The sequence below is a fragment of the Centruroides vittatus genome, unplaced genomic scaffold (assembly GCF_030686945.1).
Source record: "Centruroides vittatus isolate TY-2023 unplaced genomic scaffold, ASM3068694v2 contig_1154, whole genome shotgun sequence".
In the NCBI taxonomy this organism is placed as follows: Eukaryota; Metazoa; Arthropoda; class Arachnida; order Scorpiones; family Buthidae; genus Centruroides; species Centruroides vittatus.
Window position 1 is genome coordinate 1,798,296 of NW_027120741.1, and position 18,458 is coordinate 1,816,753.

Genomic DNA, 18,458 nt, shown 5'->3' on the forward strand with positions numbered 1-18,458 from the left:
TACATCAGGAAGATTGTTACAACTGAAGCATTAGAATTCTCTGCTTAGCTTTCTTCTTGCATAGAACATTGATCCATAAGCAATGGAGCAAATCATCTTCAGTTGACTATACAGGATCATTGGTTCACATATATTCATAAAGTACAAGTGGGCAATATACATTTTTTGTTCCATATTAGCAATTGAACTATTGTCTCTAATTAATTTGGCTTGGAGTTTGTTCCACCCATATTAGCATGGATTTGTACACAGACTGGAAACATTATATTTGAGCAGAATATATTTAGGAATCAGAGCTGTGCCCATTATTTTAGTCAATGTTCATTCAGTTGACTATTTACTTACAGAGATAAAGTTTACTTGTTGGAAAAATTAGGAATATATGTCATATTTTTGTTATTCCTGAGAGATGGTGTTGTAATCACTTATTTTGGAGCTACTATAGGAATGCTTCAAACACACATCCAAGAACATCAGAACAACATCTGTTTTTATATAATCAATAGAAAATATATTTACTAATAATTATAAAAACGTAATGAATTATCCTGATCATTATATATGATTTAATTAATATTAATTGAAATTTTTTATAACACAAAATTTTACTTTCTTAATTTATATTTCAGTTATGGGTGAAATGGTTTGGAGATCATACTTTCACACAAGTTGAACCTGAGAAACTTAAAACATTATCTGAAGGTTTAGAAGCTCATCATCGTGCTAGGAAAAAACATCGAAGGTATTTGAGATTGAAAAATTGCTGTTAATTTCATAAATTGAACATAAATTTTAATACTTTTCATAACTGTTAAGGTACTCTTAATATAAAGCATGTAGAAAATAATTAACAAGAACTGCCAGTACAATTTCTTAAAGATATTTTCAAAACATTAAGATAAAATTACATATTTAACTTTTTAAATATTTCATTTTAATGTAATATTAATCTTCAAATTCAAAAACACTGAAATTTATTAAAAATTATTTTATTTATGCTTATATATTGTCAATTGTGATCAAAATCACATTTTTACATTAATCAGATTGAGTCAATTTCGACATACCACCAAAATGCAAGTGATATACATCACTTGATACACTCCCTTGAAACTTTTTTCTAGCTTTCCCATAACATTTTAGGAAATACAGTTAGTATTGCCAATTATAATGTGAAAAATAATTAAAATAATAAAAGAAGAAATGATATACAAATAGTATCTTTAATTTTTTTATGTACTAGAAAAACAATTCAGCATTTCATATATTAAACTTTTACTTAAAGATTTATTTTTTAAGCTTTTAGATGTTTCTGCAATATAACAAATGTTTTGCAAAGAGGATATTATTTTATATATAGTTTTTATTTATTGTGAATATAAATTTGGCATTAAGAATAACACAATAAATTACAGTCAAACCTGTTTTTATGCGCTCTTTTTATGTGCGATTTTTATTTGTGCGATTTTTTTAATGCGAATTTTTAATTTGTGCGGTATAGTTGGCGACTAGTCTCGTGCGATTCGTCATGTCTCACGTTGACTTATTATAGCTAAATAAACTTATTGTAGCATAAATGCACTTATTATAGTAATATTATTGCATGAATATGCGAAAAATGAAATAATTTACTTTTTAAGTCAACAAAACACCACCTGGACAAAAATATGTAAAACAGACGATAGACCAGACGATGCATTCAAGTGCTGACATCTGTTGTCAATAAATTCTATTTCGTACGGTTTTGAGTTATTTTCTACGTGAGACTTCTTTTATGCGGTCCCTATTGACCGCATAAAAAAATTATTTTTTTAATTGTGTTGCGAAAACTATTATTTACAGCCATTCGTGAAGTTTTGTGAGATTTTTTTTAATGCGTTTTTTTTAATGCGGTCCCTATCCCCCGCATAAAAACAGGTTTGACTGTATTTAAAAAAATATAGATTTGTTGGAAAAACTTGTAATCTTATCTATTTTTAATCTGAGTTTATTTTTAAAGTATGTTATTATTATACTTGTTAGAAATAACATATTTAGTTAAGAATATTGATATTTTTAAATTTGGATTAGCATCATCTCTCAACACACAAGCATTATTTATTGAGATTTTGTCCTTTATAAATTTGTTTTTGGCCACTTTATTATTATTATTATTATTACTATTACTATTATTATAATGGCATTTGATGAATTGTATTCTACTTGGCTTATATATCATTGCCTTACTGCTATACTTGACCAAGATCAAGGCCTAACTACAGAACAAGCTATTATTTTATTTATGTACTGTTTATGTATATATTTACATTTAAGAATTTCTTGACTGTGACATATCTAATAAGACAGCTTTCTGTAGTGTAATGGATGTGCTATTCTGAAATCCTAATGTTTCTAAATTTATGTGCAATGTATGTGGTAAGATAAAAAAGGACTATGGATATAATAAGTATCTTATCCATTCTCTGCAAGTACTTTATTTCATGGTGAATTCTATAAATATTTACTAATTTTTCAGTGTATGTATTTTGTATGTTGTGGCTGCTTGGAACATCTATGCCTGTGATGTATGTGATTAAAACAAAATCACATATCAGTCAATTAGTCTGATCTGTTGTGATGAATTGTCTGTGATTATGTACTGTTCATAGTACAGTCAAACCTGTTTTTATGCGGGGGATAGGGACCGCATTAAAAAAAACGCATTAAAAAAAATCTCACGAAACTTCACGAATGGCTGTAAATAATAGTTTTCGCAACACAATTAAAAAAATAATTTTTTTATGCGGTCAACAGGGACCGCATAAAAAAAGTCTCACATAGAAAATAACTCAAAACCGTACGAAATAGAATTTATTGACAACAGATGTCAGCACTTGACTGCATCGTCTGGTCTATCGTCTGTTTTACATATTTTTGTCCAGGTGGTGTTTTGTTGACTTAAAAAGTAAATTATTTCATTTTTCGCATATTCATGCAATAATATTACTATAATAAGTGCATTTATGCTATAATAAGTTTATTTAGCTATAATAAGTCAACGTGAGACATGACGAATCGCACGAGACTAGTCGCCAACTATACCGCACAAATTAAAAATTCGCATTAAAAAAATCGCACAAATAAAAATCGCACATAAAAGGAGCGCATAAAAACAGGTTTGACTGTATATTTTGTGTGTTGGTTTTGGTTTGAGTTGTGTAACTGTAGTATAGTTCCTGGGTATATAGTAGTGGTGGTACAGTGGTGTTTGTGTTTGTGTGTAAATTTTTGATGTATCACATATGCTATTTGGTTATGTTCATGTAAGTTTGTGTTAAAAGCTTGCAATTCACTGTGATGTGTTGTATCGTTTCATGAATATTGTGACATTTCTTAAAAGTGGTATCTGTGAGTGTTGTCTTATAAAATCTTCTTCTGGTAGTTTGTGTTTATGACTAGGTTGTATGTGGTAATTATGAGCTTTTCTGTCTTTTTAAAAAGACATCTGTGAGCCAACAGTTTGACATAGTTCTTTCAATGTGATCCTGGCTAAGGTGCTTACTGTAGAGCTTCTTCTGGATCCAGGACTGCTTTAAGGATCCAGGCTTTATCTCTCTCTCTCTCTTATATGTACAGTAGTGGCCAAAAGTAGAGCCTACCCTTGACATATGTTTTAAAAATGCAACCTCTATTTTGTTCACCACCTACTACATAATTAATATTGTGATAGAGCACAAAAAATGAGTCAAAATACTCAATTGAATCAAACAGATTTTATTTTAAATCTGATTTACAAAAGAAAAAACAAAGTGTTTATATTTTACACTGTGACAAAAGTAGAGCTACCAAAAGAAATATGCAGATTTGTTCAGCATTTTTAGGGCAAAATAGTATTTTGTGGTGTAACCAGAGCTTCTGATCACTACATCACATCTATGTTCCATTGAATCAACTAAGTTGTCAAGCAGTGATTTGGGAGTCTCATATCATGCTTTTTGAATGGTAGATCACAATTCATCTGGATTCAAATATGTATGCTGGCGTATACGGTGCTCAAGTTCATCCCAAAGATTTTCTATGGGGTTTAGGTCTGGTGATTGAGCTGGCCATGTCATAAGATTCACCCTTTTCTGTTAAAACCAATTGCTTTACCAAATTTGCTCATGTTGGAAATTTGCTCATGCTTTACTCGTCGTCATGTTGGAAGATCCATTTCCTTGGCATTCAACAACATGCACGAGGAAGCATTTGATTCTGCAATATGCCCTGATAAATGGTTTGATCCATTATTCCATTAATTCTAGGAATTGGACCAATTTCCTTCACAGAGAAACATCCCCATACCATTATGCAGCCACCGCATTGCTTTATTATAAGAACTATGTATTTTGGGTCATATCTCATGTTCACTGGTCGTCTGACATATTGTATACCATCACTAGAGTAGACATTGAATTTCAATTTATCACTCCATAACACCTTGGACCACTTTTGTTCGGTTCATGTGCACACTCTAATCTCAACTTTTTGTTTTTTGCAGAGATGAGTAGTTTCTTTGCTGGTCATCTCCCATGTAATCCAAAACTAGTCAAACGTCTTCGTACAGTCCTTAAGCTTATTTCTGGGTTACCTACTTCATGTTTAATACGTGAAGCACTCAAACAGGGGTTGGCTGCGCTCATGTTGTTTTTCATGGTCTACCTGACTTTTTGGCAGAAACAATGATCCCATATATTTGAAAAACACTTCACCACTTTTGCAACAACGGTTTTATCCACCATTGAGTTTTCGTCCAATGGAGAAAAAATTTTTTAAAATTAGAATAAAGACTAAGTCTGCCCAAAATGGGATCACCTTTTATTTTGTGTTCCAAGACAAACACTTTTCAGGGACTGACCTTCCTTTTTAGGTTACTTGTCGCCGAAAGGTTATTAAAAAGTCCTTTTAAAACACACAAACTTCCAATTAAAATTACAAAGAATTTCTTAAAAAGGAACTGGTGACATAAAACAGACATCTTGCTTACATCCATCTTGCCTTTTTCGGGGTATCTTGGCTGCTTTTATCCACTGGGAACAGGCGCTGGAAAATGTAGATGAGACAGCTGACCCCTGGCGACAATATTTGTAGAGTTTTCATCATTGAGTTTTCGTCCGATGGAGAAAAAACTCTACAAATATCGTCGCCAGGGGTCAGCTGTCTCATCTACATTTTCCAGCGCCTGTTCCCAGTGGATAAAAGCAGCCAAGATACCCCGAAAAAGGCAAGATGGATGTAAGCAAGACGTCTGTTTTATGTCACCAGTTCCTTTTTAAGAAATTCTTTGTAATTTTAATTGGAAGTTTATGTGTTTTAAAAGGACTTTTTAATAACCTTCCGGCGACAAGTAACCTAAAAAGGAAGGTCAGTCGCCGAAAAGTGTTTGTCTTTGAACACAAAATAAAAGGTGATCCCATTTTGGGCAGACTTAGTCTTTATTCTAATTTTAAAAAAGGTTTTATCCACATTAATGATTTTACCAATTTCAGTAAAGGTCTTTTTTCCTTCAAACACACATCTACCATTCTTTGTTTGATATCATTTGATAATTGTATTCCTCCAGGCAACTTAGTTGATTCAATGGAACATAGATGTGATGCAGTGATCAGAAGTTCTAAAAATACTGGACAAATCTGTATACTTCCTTTGGTAGCTCTACTTTTGTCACAGTGTAAATATAAAAACTTTGTTTTTTCTTTTGTAAATCAGATTTAAAATAAAATCTGTTTGATACAATTGACTCATTTTCTCACACTCTTTTTAACTATCACAATACTAATTATGTGGTAGGTGGTAAACAAAATAGAGGTCACATTTTTTAAAACATATGTCAAGGGTAGCTCTACTTTTGGCCACTACTGTATGCTGTCTAGATCAGTGTTGGGTAGTGGTAAACTATTATGTCTGCAAGAGTTACAACTTAGTATAATTATGACGATTCTTGTTTTTTGTAAAAAAGTTCTTGCAGTGTTTGTACTCATTCTGTAAAGCTTCATTCTCTCTGTTGATTAGGAAAAGTTAGTTTTTTTATGGACAGCTTACAGTGGTGTTTGTTATGTTTTGTTAAGGTTGTTTGTGTTTTCCTTTGAAGTTATACATTGGGCACTCAGATCTACAATAACTTCAAATAAATATGTGAATACTGGAATGATGTGTGTTAGTTGTTTTTAATCAATATTTTTATTGTATGTGTATTGTTATATACGTTGTGAAATCTGAGGTATAGTGTTGTTCTCCATTGTTGCATTGTTTTCTAAAAATGTAACAAGTGTTAGTTGTACAGTGTGTCCACCATAAACCTGACACATTTGTTTCGACTGCCATATCGAAGTGCAAAGTAGTAATCAGATGTCGTGCATTCCATTAGGCAGAGAAACTGTAGAAGTTGTATAGGTAATTTTGAAAACCCACCAAAGTGACTGTAGATTGTGTGGCAGTAATCAAATGTAAAATGGCTTCTCAAAAGCTGTGGTGGTGGTACACTGAAACAAATTCCGTGATTCAAGTGGAACGGAACTTTCATCATGTGTTTGGCAAGGAGCCACCCTTGAGGAACACTCTCAAGTTATGGAAACAACACTTCTTGACGAAAGGATCATCAAGAAGTGGTGATTGAGAAGGCCACTTCTTGGCCTACTTGATTGCCAGTTATTACACCCTTGGACTTTTTCTTTTGGGGATTTGTCAAGGACAAGGTTTACACTGGTGTCAAAATTCATTGACCTTCAACATCTTCATGTGCGCATTCAAGATGCTGTTGCTGTCGTCATACCGAGATGCTTGAAAGAACCTGGCAGGAAATGGAGTATAGACTTGATGTTCTACGTGCAACAAAAGGAGCTCATGTAGAGGTTCACTGATTTTTTTTAATAAAAAACTTTTTGAGTTTTTCATCATAAAATGTGCATTACTTTACATTTTTCCTGAGCAGTAGATTTTTTACAACAATTTCAAATGTGTCAGGTTCATGATGGACACCCTGTATTTTGTATAGTATACTGTATGCAATAATGTCTGTGTGATGCTGTGATGACGTGTAATGCAATGATGCTGTGGAATGCCTTTCTGTAATCTATGTATGTTATGTAAGTTTCTGTGTTTTTTCTCTGCTTGTTGTAGAAGGCCTTGAATTTATGAGTATAATTGAAAGGCTGAGCGCAACAATGGTTTAATCATTTCTGATGCCAAAATTGAGTTAACAGTGCCATACTTTCAAGTATTAAATATATTGTCTCTAAATAGAATAAAAGATTACTAGGATTTTGATTAACTGGTAATGGAAACAAAACAAATATAACAGCAAAATATGAAAAACTAGTGTCACTACCTTTACAATATCATATCTAAACTTAAAAAAAAAAAAGAAAACAGAGTTAGACCACATTACACTTACCCTTTCAATTGTTCTATGACAGCCTTTTGTTATTCTGTGTGATGGTATATTTTATTTGTGATACATGAAGTGAGTATTTTGTAATGTTTAGTCTTTATTGTCTAAGATCTTTGGTGTTTTATTTTTTGGATTTCCTGTATGAAACCCAAAAATGATAATACTAGAAATCCTGTGTAAGAAATTTTGATGTATCTTGTGGATTGTTGATTGTATGTAAAATTTTTGTCCCAGAAATTGTGAATGCTGGATATCATACACTTATTTTGACACAGGGATCTCAAGAACGTTTTTCTTCCTTTTTGATCCAGTTTGCTTCAGCTTTGTGTTTGATTGGATTGGGCCAAAGAACAGACTGATAGTCTGAGAGTTGTTTTTTTGTTGGTGTACTGTCATATTTTGAGTATAGGGTGAGCTTGGTATTAAAAGTTTGTCATTGTTTGTAAATAAATTTTTTTTAGCGTGTAGGTTTTGAGTGTGCTCTGGTGTTCTTTTGCTGATTAGGATGCTAGTTTTTGTTTGAGAGTGTCAATGTATTTCTGTAAATGGCTATTGTATTGTTCATGCTGTCTGTTTTAATTTTTCTAAATATTTTCCTGACCTGTTTTATTTAATTTGGTGTTATGGTGTTTTTAGTGTATTGTCAGCCTGCCTAATTGTTATCTAATGTTATTTATTTGTTTCTAGTGTTGTTTTCTGGCCAGGCTTATGATTTGTCTGTGTTTTAATTGTGTCTGTTTGTGATTGTAATTTAAGTCCATGGTATGTAACTGTAGTGACTGCAGCAGAATAAACTAATATATGTATATAGGCATCCATCACTGTTGTAAATAATAGGGCTATAATTTGGAAATAATGATTTTGAATCACAAATGAGTTTTACACTGGAGAGAAGTGTTAGGTGCCATCTCATATTAAGATTAATGATTATAATATTTCGTTAAATAATTTAGATTGAACTGGAAGAAAAGAATCAGCTCAAAGCTGGACTCAAACCCGCAACTTTCGCTACCATTCGAATGTGTTACCAGTTACGCATTTGCATGGTAAGCAGCCAGTTCTTTTCTTCCAGTTTAATCTAAATTATTTAATTAAATACTATAATTATTAATTTTAATATGAGTTGGCACCTAACGCTTCCTAGTGTCAAATTCATTTGTAATCCAAAATCATTATTTCCAAATTATAGCCCGATTATTTATGGCAGTGGTGGATGTCTATTTGCTATTCATTGAGTTTCAGTTGGTGTTTATATTTAATATATGTATGTCTGAAAGTATTGAATGTGTTCTGGTAATACTGTTTGTGTATTTAGATAGTGTGGGTTTTACCCAATTTGTTTTAATATATGTATTTTGGGTTCTCTGTGCTGGTTTTGGAATAAATTTGAGTATGTTTATTAATTCTATGACTGTAGTCTCACTGGTTATAATTGTTGTGTTAATGTTTTCATTGATGCATGTTATGCTGCATACATTTTCATGGATGACTGCTAACGTCAAGGAGTGTCTTGTCTTCTATGTGATAGTATTACTGTACATTGATGTATCTATTGTGCAAGTTTTTGGCATGTTCAACCACTGTTTATGAAATACAGATGTGTACAATTGTTCTTTTCTGATTAAGAACTCTCTGAACTATAACAGAGATGTAGTAGTAGTTTTGTGTGAATTTGTCATGTAGTGTCTGCAGGCGTTTATATCTATTTCAAGTTTTATAATAGTGAAGGGGTCATGCTGCCTTTTGCAAAATTCACAATAGGCATCTGGCAATTGGAGTGGCAAATAGCAGCAGAGCAGTCCATCATAAATTCACTCAGTGAAAATTGATTTTGAGAAGGCTTTCAAGACATGGGCTGAGCAGCACAAAGGATTCAATTTCAATCAGATTTGCTACCCACACTATAACACAAATTTTACTGTTAATAAACAAAAAGTTGCTTGAGAAGCTCAGTGATAAAAACTGTGGTTTTTTATATTGTCAGTCATCCTTTCATTTCTGGTTGATATAAAAGTCACAGTAAGTGAACATAAAAGATTCCAAATAAAAGTTAACCATTAAAGCAATAATTAATAGTTGTTACTGCTTGAGTTGTAAAGATTTTAAGAATTTCATTCCAAGGAAGTATAATTTTATTTTGAATTTGGATTGACATTTTGAAGTTTCCTTTAATCCTTATTTTTAACTTTTAATATAGTAATATTTATTAATTAAAATTTTAAAAAGTTATCTTTGCATTTGTTCTAAAAGTTTCTTGGCAAAATACAGTTTGCTACATTTTTCTGTTTTACTAATTTACTACTTTTATGAGAAGCTTAATAGTTTGAATTTATTAAAGAACTCCTGATATTGGTCTATAAACTAGACCAAAAACATTCAAATTTGACATTATTTTGCTGTTTAAGATGACAGTTTATTCTTCAAAAATTACAGTGTCAATAGTGTGTAAGAAGATTAGTAATTTTGAATACTGACTAGTATAATACATGTACTGTAGTTTTTAATAAAACTCCATTATCTAGAATATAATAATATTTTTAACCAATAAAATGAATTTATTTTTTTCAAATAATATGATGCTCTTATACTCATAAGCACATTAATATAAACTGACTCAGATTAACTGATTTTGTATTTGAAATTATATTTTTACACATAAAAGTGTTCAGAGTTGTTTGTAGGCATGTATCTTGAAAATCTTCACAAATATCAATAGCATTTTCTAGTAATTTTAAGTAATTGCACTTACACATAAGACAATATATATTCTTTTTATAATGTTTTTGGTTCCATTTATTGAACCAAGAACATCATGCTCACGACACAGTTGCCATGTTGGTCCATTACAGAATTTGATAATCTCCCATGAAGCCAACATTTCAAATGTTGTGCAACTGAGACCGATTATGAGATTTTGGTACCATCTGAAGCAAAAGGTTTATGAAAATGATTGAGAAGCTGCATTCACAAAGAAATTAGAGGGTAGGATCAAGTACAAACTTTGCCATTTCAAAGCTGACCACTTCCAGAGGCTAGTTGAATGGGTTAAGACTGAAATTCTAATTATGGCATTGATCGTTTCATCTGAATGTTAACAATTTATCTGTATCCAAAACATCTTTATTTTAATAATGAATCTTAAATAATTTTGAAATTTATGCAGATTTTTTACAATACACAGACTTATTTAACACAGATTTTTATCAGATATAACTTATATTAAAAAAAATTATCTAAATTTTGCATAATAAATGGCATTAGAAGGAAAAATTGTATAATTCAAATTTCAAAAATTATAACTGGAAATATTTGTTTGAACTTCAAATAATTTCATATTATTTGATTTTGCTTATAATGCTGTTTAATAATACATTTTATGAATTCTTTCTCTTTTTAGTTATATAATTGCATAAACTAAAAATTAATAGTTCATCATGTATTTTCATTATGAAAAGTCCCAAAGTAACATATATATATATATATATATATATATTACTTCATAATTTTACAAAGGTTATATGAATTTTTAGAATGATTAATTTATTGAAAATAAACAAATATTGATTATTTGGCATGTTTAGAGATAATTATATGTATATTTTATTCTTTTTAGTTAATAAATACAGAAAAGACTTGTTAATAACAACAATGACAATATAAATAATAATTATTATTTATACAATTGTTTTATTTTATTTTATATTAGTTTAAAAATTATATAATTTAAGGTTTAGCTGATTGATAGAAAAAGAATATATTCATTAAGATAAAATATTTATTTTCAGACATACAGTAGAGCATCGATTATCCGACTTAATTGGGGACTGGGGTTGGTCGGATAACTGAAAAGTCGGATAACCGAAAAGTATGAAAAAATACATTATTAGTATAGTGCAGGGATGGCGAACCTTTTTGAGTCCACGTACCATATTGTAAGCATACTTAGCTTTAAAGATGTTAATGCGTGCCAAAGTCAGACTTTGAATAATGATATTTAAAGAAATTAAATGAATATGCTTTAATTCGAATAAATGTAAAAAATCTGATTGAAAAAAAAAAAGATGATCAGGTGATAAACAGAAAGGATGATTGAAAAGGACAGAAATCATATGATACATTACGTGCCAGATGATTTCTCTTACGTGCCATAGGTTCGCTATCCCTGGTATAGTGTATTAGGTCTGGTTTAAATACTAGCCTCCCTTTTATGGTCGAGCCAGTGCTGCCAGCTAAAACATGCAAAAATTTAACAAAAGTAATATTAAAGTAGCCAAGACATAACCAAATATTGTAGCGCCACATCACTAGCAGACATTTGAATTTTCCGACTAGAACACAGTCGGATAATCGATGCTCTACTGTATATATAAAAACTCACATAAAAATTTACAAAATCATTTCACTTTATATAAAAAAGATGAGTTTTAGTATTAGTGCAATAAAGATATTTACTTTTCTTAAAAAACAACCAAGTTTTTTTAATTTGAGAAACATTCTTATATCTAGGGCCTAGCTTCAGCTCCAAACTTTAAAAAACAAAAATGAAACAAATATAATTCTCATGGCATTGCTAACAATTTTGAAGTTCAAAAGTTCATACATGAAGTTAACTGATCTTAAATGACATTGTTGAACATTTTAAAAATTTGAAGAAAAATAATGCATGGTTTTAAATATATTGTTCTTTAAATGTTATGAAAAAGTTTTTGACAAAATCTCGAGGTTGTAGTTTCTTAGTTTCATTGTGTATATTGCACAAAACAACAGTATACTGTACCATATGTGCAAATAGTAAAAATTAAATTACTAAACCAAAACCTATAAATTTGTTATTTGTTAAATTGTGACAATTTAATGAAGTATTTTGTTATTTCTGCTATTTTCAATTTAGTATCTTGAATTCATTTTATAATGAAAAATAAGTTATTCAAACAATAGATGTTCTCTCTTCATACTACCCAGTTTTTTTGTATATTTTCATGTTTTAGTTCATTTTCATTATGTCATTCCTAAACAGAAATTTTCTGATAAAATTGAAAGTAACTTTTTTAGAATAATTAACAGAGTTATGTATAAGCATAAAAAAGAAATTGGCAGCAGATATGATGCACAAAAAGGTTTGTAGTTGAATGATATATCTTGAATTTCATTTTAAAATTTTCAATTTAATGGGATTAAAAGAATTTGAAGTAAATTAATTACTTTCCAATACTGAAATACATTACTTAAACACATACGAAAACATGTAAAAGTGCTAATTTTTTTAAAGTAATATATGCTGGTAATATATGCATTTGTATTTAAGAATTTGAAGTACAGTAGAACCTCTATTATCCGGACTAATTGGGGATGAAGATAGTCCGGATAAGGAAAAATCTGGATAATCGAAAATAATAATAATTGACAGTGCATATAGTATGAATAATTTTTATTTGTCTAGATTTACATATAGCTTCAATATTAAATTATTTTATTAAGAAATTCAATTAACGATTTTTGTTTAAAGCTAGCTGTCCTTTTTGAAGCTGCTAAATCACGAATACTTTTAAGACGTATAAGTTGTCCTGAGTTACACTCTTCTTAGCTCTCAAACCACTTCATGGCAACATCTAAGCACTGAAAAGCTTCAGAATGTGTAGGACCAATATCTCTTACTTCGCAAATCTCTTCATCTTCTCGATCTTGTTCATCTGAGGCAGATATTTCTTTAATTATTTCCTCATCGTTCAAAATTTGGAATCCATGATCATTTGCACCGCAGTTTAACCACTTTCTACATCATATTCATCACATTTGGCACATATTAAAATTTGTGCTATTGCTTCCGCAATGTCTCCTATACCATTTTCTACTGTTACTGGAATTTACTAATGGTCTTTTCAAAATATTGTTCCATGCATTCCATCACGTACATACTGTACATAAACAGTGTTGCAATTCGCCAAGTGCAAATCAGCAAATTCGTACAATTTTTGTTTATTTTGAACAATCCGGATAATCGAGGTTCTACTGTAATTTATATAATACAAACACACATTTACATTTATTTATTTAACAATATGTTCTTAAACTGTTCATACAGTTCTTTCACTGAAAACATAATTTTGAAATATTCTGTGCAGCTTATATCTTCATTCATCTTTTAAAATTTCTTAAAATTTTTGACTTATTACTAATAAAAACTTCAGTTATGTAATTTTATTTTCTGATTCTCTCCAATTAATATATTATTTTTAAATTATTATAAATGATGGTATCAGTAGTAGAAATATTAGAACTGATGATACAGTTAAAAATTTATAAATGTTGTGCTGTATATATAAATGATGACTTTTAATTTGATATAATAATTTTTGAATTATTGATGGTAGTAATTTTTTTCAATTTTGTTACTTTCCCTGCTGTTTTGTGTACATAACAAGGGAAAGTATTGGAATCATGTCAGATTTGGCCCTCTGATTTTTTTGCAAATCTCCATGTTCTGAGACCTGAGCCCAAAAAAGTAAAAAAAAAATTCTGTGGATGTGTATTTGTGTATTGGTGTTTATTTTGTTTAAAATTTCAGAATGGGGTAAAGATTAAGAAACAAAATTTGGCATTGATGCTATTAAAGTTTGGTTGTGAAAGGTTTAAGGGGTGGGAAGATATAGGGGTGTCATGTGTCATATTTCAAGAGGGGTAGGATTTAATTAATTAAGATTTTATTCATCATTAACATTTATATATTTTAATGAAGCTCATCTCTATCCTCAAAATTAAGGTTTCTGTCATTTTTATAATAATTAAAAATATAAAAAGATTTTTATAATAAAATCTGATAACAAATGACACCACACACAATCTTATTTATTATAATTAAATAAGGTATATTATTATAGTACTGTAAAAGATATTTTTTAACAGCCAGGAAAGTTACACAGTTTGTTGCTGGATTTTTTTTAAATCATATTATTAAAAGAAAGTTTATTAAATAGAACAATATTTTCATTAAATTTAAATGTGTATTGCATATAAAAATATTTTTCAATACATATATTTTTTACAATTGCTTCAAAGGGAATGGTATGACTTTGCAATGTCATTCAAAAGATATTACAGGAAAAAAATTATTAATAATTGGAAATTTTATTTGGATCCAAAAACTGATTGATTCGATTTTTAACTTCAAAGATAATTGCATCTCTCACTGTCTCAAATAATTGAGAAAAAGACAGGTTTACAATGTTTATGATGATAAGAATTAATAGATTCTTATTTCTCCTAGTTTTATATAAGTGTTGAAGCCAGTGAACATAATAAGATACTCAAACATTATAAAATTAATCTTTTTGTATTTTTGTATTTAGTATTTTTAATATTTTATTGTGTGTTGAAGTCAAATTGATTGAAACAGACAATGAATATATAACACTAGTAACTAATATGAACAACAGATTAACTCAACAATCTGGACATTTGGCATTGATATTTTACACTATAGTGATAAAGGAAAAAATATTTAAATTGACTGTTATTTGTATATTAGTTGGTGGTTTTCATAAGTCAGCCAATCAATAAACTTACATAATTCAGTCTTCCAATTAATCTTATCTCAGTTTTTTATGAATTATATTATTGAGAATTTCCCTGCAGAATTTCTGCCAATTTTCACATCATATAATTTATTTTATTCATTCTGCTTCTGTTTTTCTTTTTCTCCTAAATTTGAGTTTCTTAATTCCTTTCTTCCAAATGCAATGTAGAAATATTGGGATTAATCTACAAAAATGATGTGAAGTGTCAGAGTACTTACTGTCTAAACATGGAATTGTGAAAATTTCATTTGACAGGTTTAAGGCCATAAAAAAAAATCTTAAAAAACAATTGCACCAAAGATAAGCATTTCTTAAAATGTTATTCACAGAAAGCATATAATTCATTGTGTTGTCCATTTAAGAGATGTTTGAAGAATAGGAAGGATACAAAGATATTTTTTTTCTATTGTTTTCAGAAAGGTAGTTTTCACTTAATATAAAAATAAATCACTAGTCTTATTATTATGTAAGGGCCAGACATTTTGTTCCCTAAACCTAGGTTTCACTGTATTAATAATTGTACAAACTAAAATATCTCTTTCATATTATTTTCTGAAACTATTTATTAAAGTTTTTGTTTTTATGAAAAATATTCATAAACTGTGTATTATGAATAAATTCCTTTCTTGTTTTTTTATTAGAATCCTAAGTATCAGTTTTCATATATCTTTTAAGTAAATTTTTTGTTATTATATAATAACTATATATATATATATATAAAATTATATAATAATATATAATTTATTTATTATTTTGTATGTATATTATATAAAAATATAATATAAAATATATTATATTATATTTTTATATTTTTTATGTATATTATAATAAAATATATATATATATATTTTATTAATTATTTATTGTATTTTTATAATTGTACATAAAATACAATGACATATACATAGAGTAAGATTTATGGAAAAAAGTAGATGAGATATTAGAAATGTTAATATTTAAATCTGAGAAATTAATTGTTGTTAGTTATATGTTTTTATTTAAATGTAATTTATCAATTTGAGTTACTTATTGTTCATTATGAGATTATCATAGAATAACAGATTATAATTCTGTGAAAATGCTTCAGATATTTAATCTTCCTCTTTTTATAAATGGATTAATAAATTTTTCTAAAATAAATGAAGTGAATATCAATAATTGTTAACAAAATATTGTCAGTATTGCTTTGACTCATTTAAATTTCATTTTGCAATTTGTTTAGTCTTTCAAATATTCCAAAGTTTATATAATTTTCCATGCCAATATTGTGTAGAAATTTTTTTATGTTTAAACTAAGACAATAAACAAATAAACATATTCTTGGAAAATTATTTTTTATAGGATTAAATTTTATATAATAAATATTTCTTTAATTATTTTAATAGAAATGATTAATCAAGATTTTTAATTTTACAGAGGACGTAAAATGAATACACATTTGGAAAATGCTATCCAAGAAGCAATGCTTGAATTAGATAGACAGACAACAACCTTAGTGAAGGGTTCTTCAGTTGCTTCCCATTCCCCACCTATTACTAATAGCCGAGCAGGGAAATCTCGGGGACCTAAATATCGGAGACTAAGATAACAAATCTGTGAATCTGTACATGTATTTAGCGACAACTACTTGTTATAGCCATGGTGATGACTTGTTGACTGATGTTCTGAGTAACACTTTCTGTGTGCCTCACTTTTCATTAGATTATTATGAAGAAATATCATTGGCCTGGTGGTTATCATAAATCCAGCAAAAACACTTCTCAGTTATGCACCTGCAATTGTTTTTGTTTATTTGGAAGTTTTAAGAATGTCTGTTGGCGTTGAAGCTTGTAGTTTATGGGCCAATCATGTGTATAAAAAAATCCCTCATTTTTGTCTGTATACTCATCATGTAAGCACCACAAAGACTGGTGCCGTTGACAGATTTCTCAACTGCTTATTGGATCTTTTGAAGTATCCATGAGCAGATATCATCCTTGAGGGATATGACAATAATTGACAGTGGAGAAACACAAATCATTGGACACACCTGTTATCGCTTAGCTGAGTTAGTTTTGCCAGATGAAGAGTGTAAAAGTTGACTACTCATCGAGTGCAGTTGTTTCTGTTTTTATAATGCATAAGCATAGGGTGATGCGTCTATGCTCAATGTAGTTTATTTCCCTTAAATGGATTCGGTTGTTGACGTTGTGTGTGGATGTGCTTTGTGCACCCATTTTTAGCCAGATGCTCCTTCAGAGATTAAAACCTTATGCACTTCAAACCCATTGTGTGAGTGTCTTTGTTTGCATGTTAAAAGTTTTGTTAGTACAGTATATGGGAAATACTGGAATTAAATTGAAAATTTTACTGAAACTTAATATTGTATCTTGCAAAAGCAAAATATTTTGCATTAATTTGAAATACAATTAATAATGATCAATAAACGTTGTTTAGTATTCCTTACTCTGCCATACTGAAAATAAGATCTACAAATTATTCTTGCAAGCATATTCTAAAGAAATCAAAGTATTTTCATGACATTAAATTACTAAAAAATTGCTAAAAATTTAACTTTTTTCACATAACTAAAAGCTGATATCCACAAACATTATTTAGAAAAAATAAAAACCTTTTTAAAGTAATAATTGATGATAATTAGAGCATCAAGAAATAATTTATAAATTAATATAACAAAGTAAAATTTTGATAAATAACATATCAAGAATATGCAATATGTTTTAAATTTCATTCTAACAACTGTAATTATTTAAACAAAATTTTAAATTTGTAAGAAAAAAAAAAGGAATACTATTTAAAAATATAATCAAAAGTTAAAACTATTAAAAATTTATACAGACCACTTGATCTTTTCTAGTATGTTTGATAAATATTCTAAAAGGATACTTTCAAAACCATTAACATAATATTACAAGCAATTTAAAATATGTTTCAATACAAATATGGTCAATTACAAGGTTAAAATAGTTTAGTTATTTAAAGCAATCTCATTTTACTAAAAAATTTTAATGAAGAATATTAAAAACATTGCATAACAAATGATCATTTTAAAAAATGAAAAATAACTCGTTATTGCCAAATATTTAAAATTCTCAATTTTAGATATTTAGTAGATTAGTAAAAATTGTTAGTAGATGGATCTATCTTATATTAGTTTAATTAAATTAACTTGGAACTCTAATACAAACTTTTATCTTCATTTAGGAATAAGCTAAGAGTTAACAAATTTATTTCTTTAAATAATTGTTTATTTAGAGTAAAATTTTCGAGTCACCACAAAATTTCATAGATTTGGAGACTAATATAATTTTATTTAGCAAATTTTAAAAAATAATAGAAGAGGAAAAACATGGTTAATTTGAACAGTAAGTTTAGCTTAGTTTATTAATATTATACAGTATCACAAAATTACTGGCATGAGAAATTGGATTATACAGTAATTATTTACGTGTATCCATTTTCGCATTGTTAAGATT

The 18,458-nt window shown here is 28.9% G+C and overlaps 1 protein-coding gene across 2 annotated transcripts in view; it reads left to right on the forward strand.

Annotated features, from left to right (window-relative positions):
- LOC136979067 (uncharacterized) overlaps positions 1-17,245 on the forward strand; it is an 83,423-nt gene extending 66,178 nt beyond the window's left edge. The window contains exons 8-9 of one of the 2 annotated variants that reach the window (XM_067274971.1): positions 630-742; positions 16,399-17,245. In XM_067274971.1, the coding sequence (XP_067131072.1) occupies positions 630-742; positions 16,399-16,570 (285 nt within the window). In that variant the 3' untranslated portion in view covers positions 16,571-17,245. The remainder of the gene's footprint in view (positions 1-629; positions 743-16,398) is intronic. The other variant, XM_067274980.1, reaches the window with a different exon arrangement.
- Positions 17,246-18,458: the final 1,213 nt, after the last annotated feature.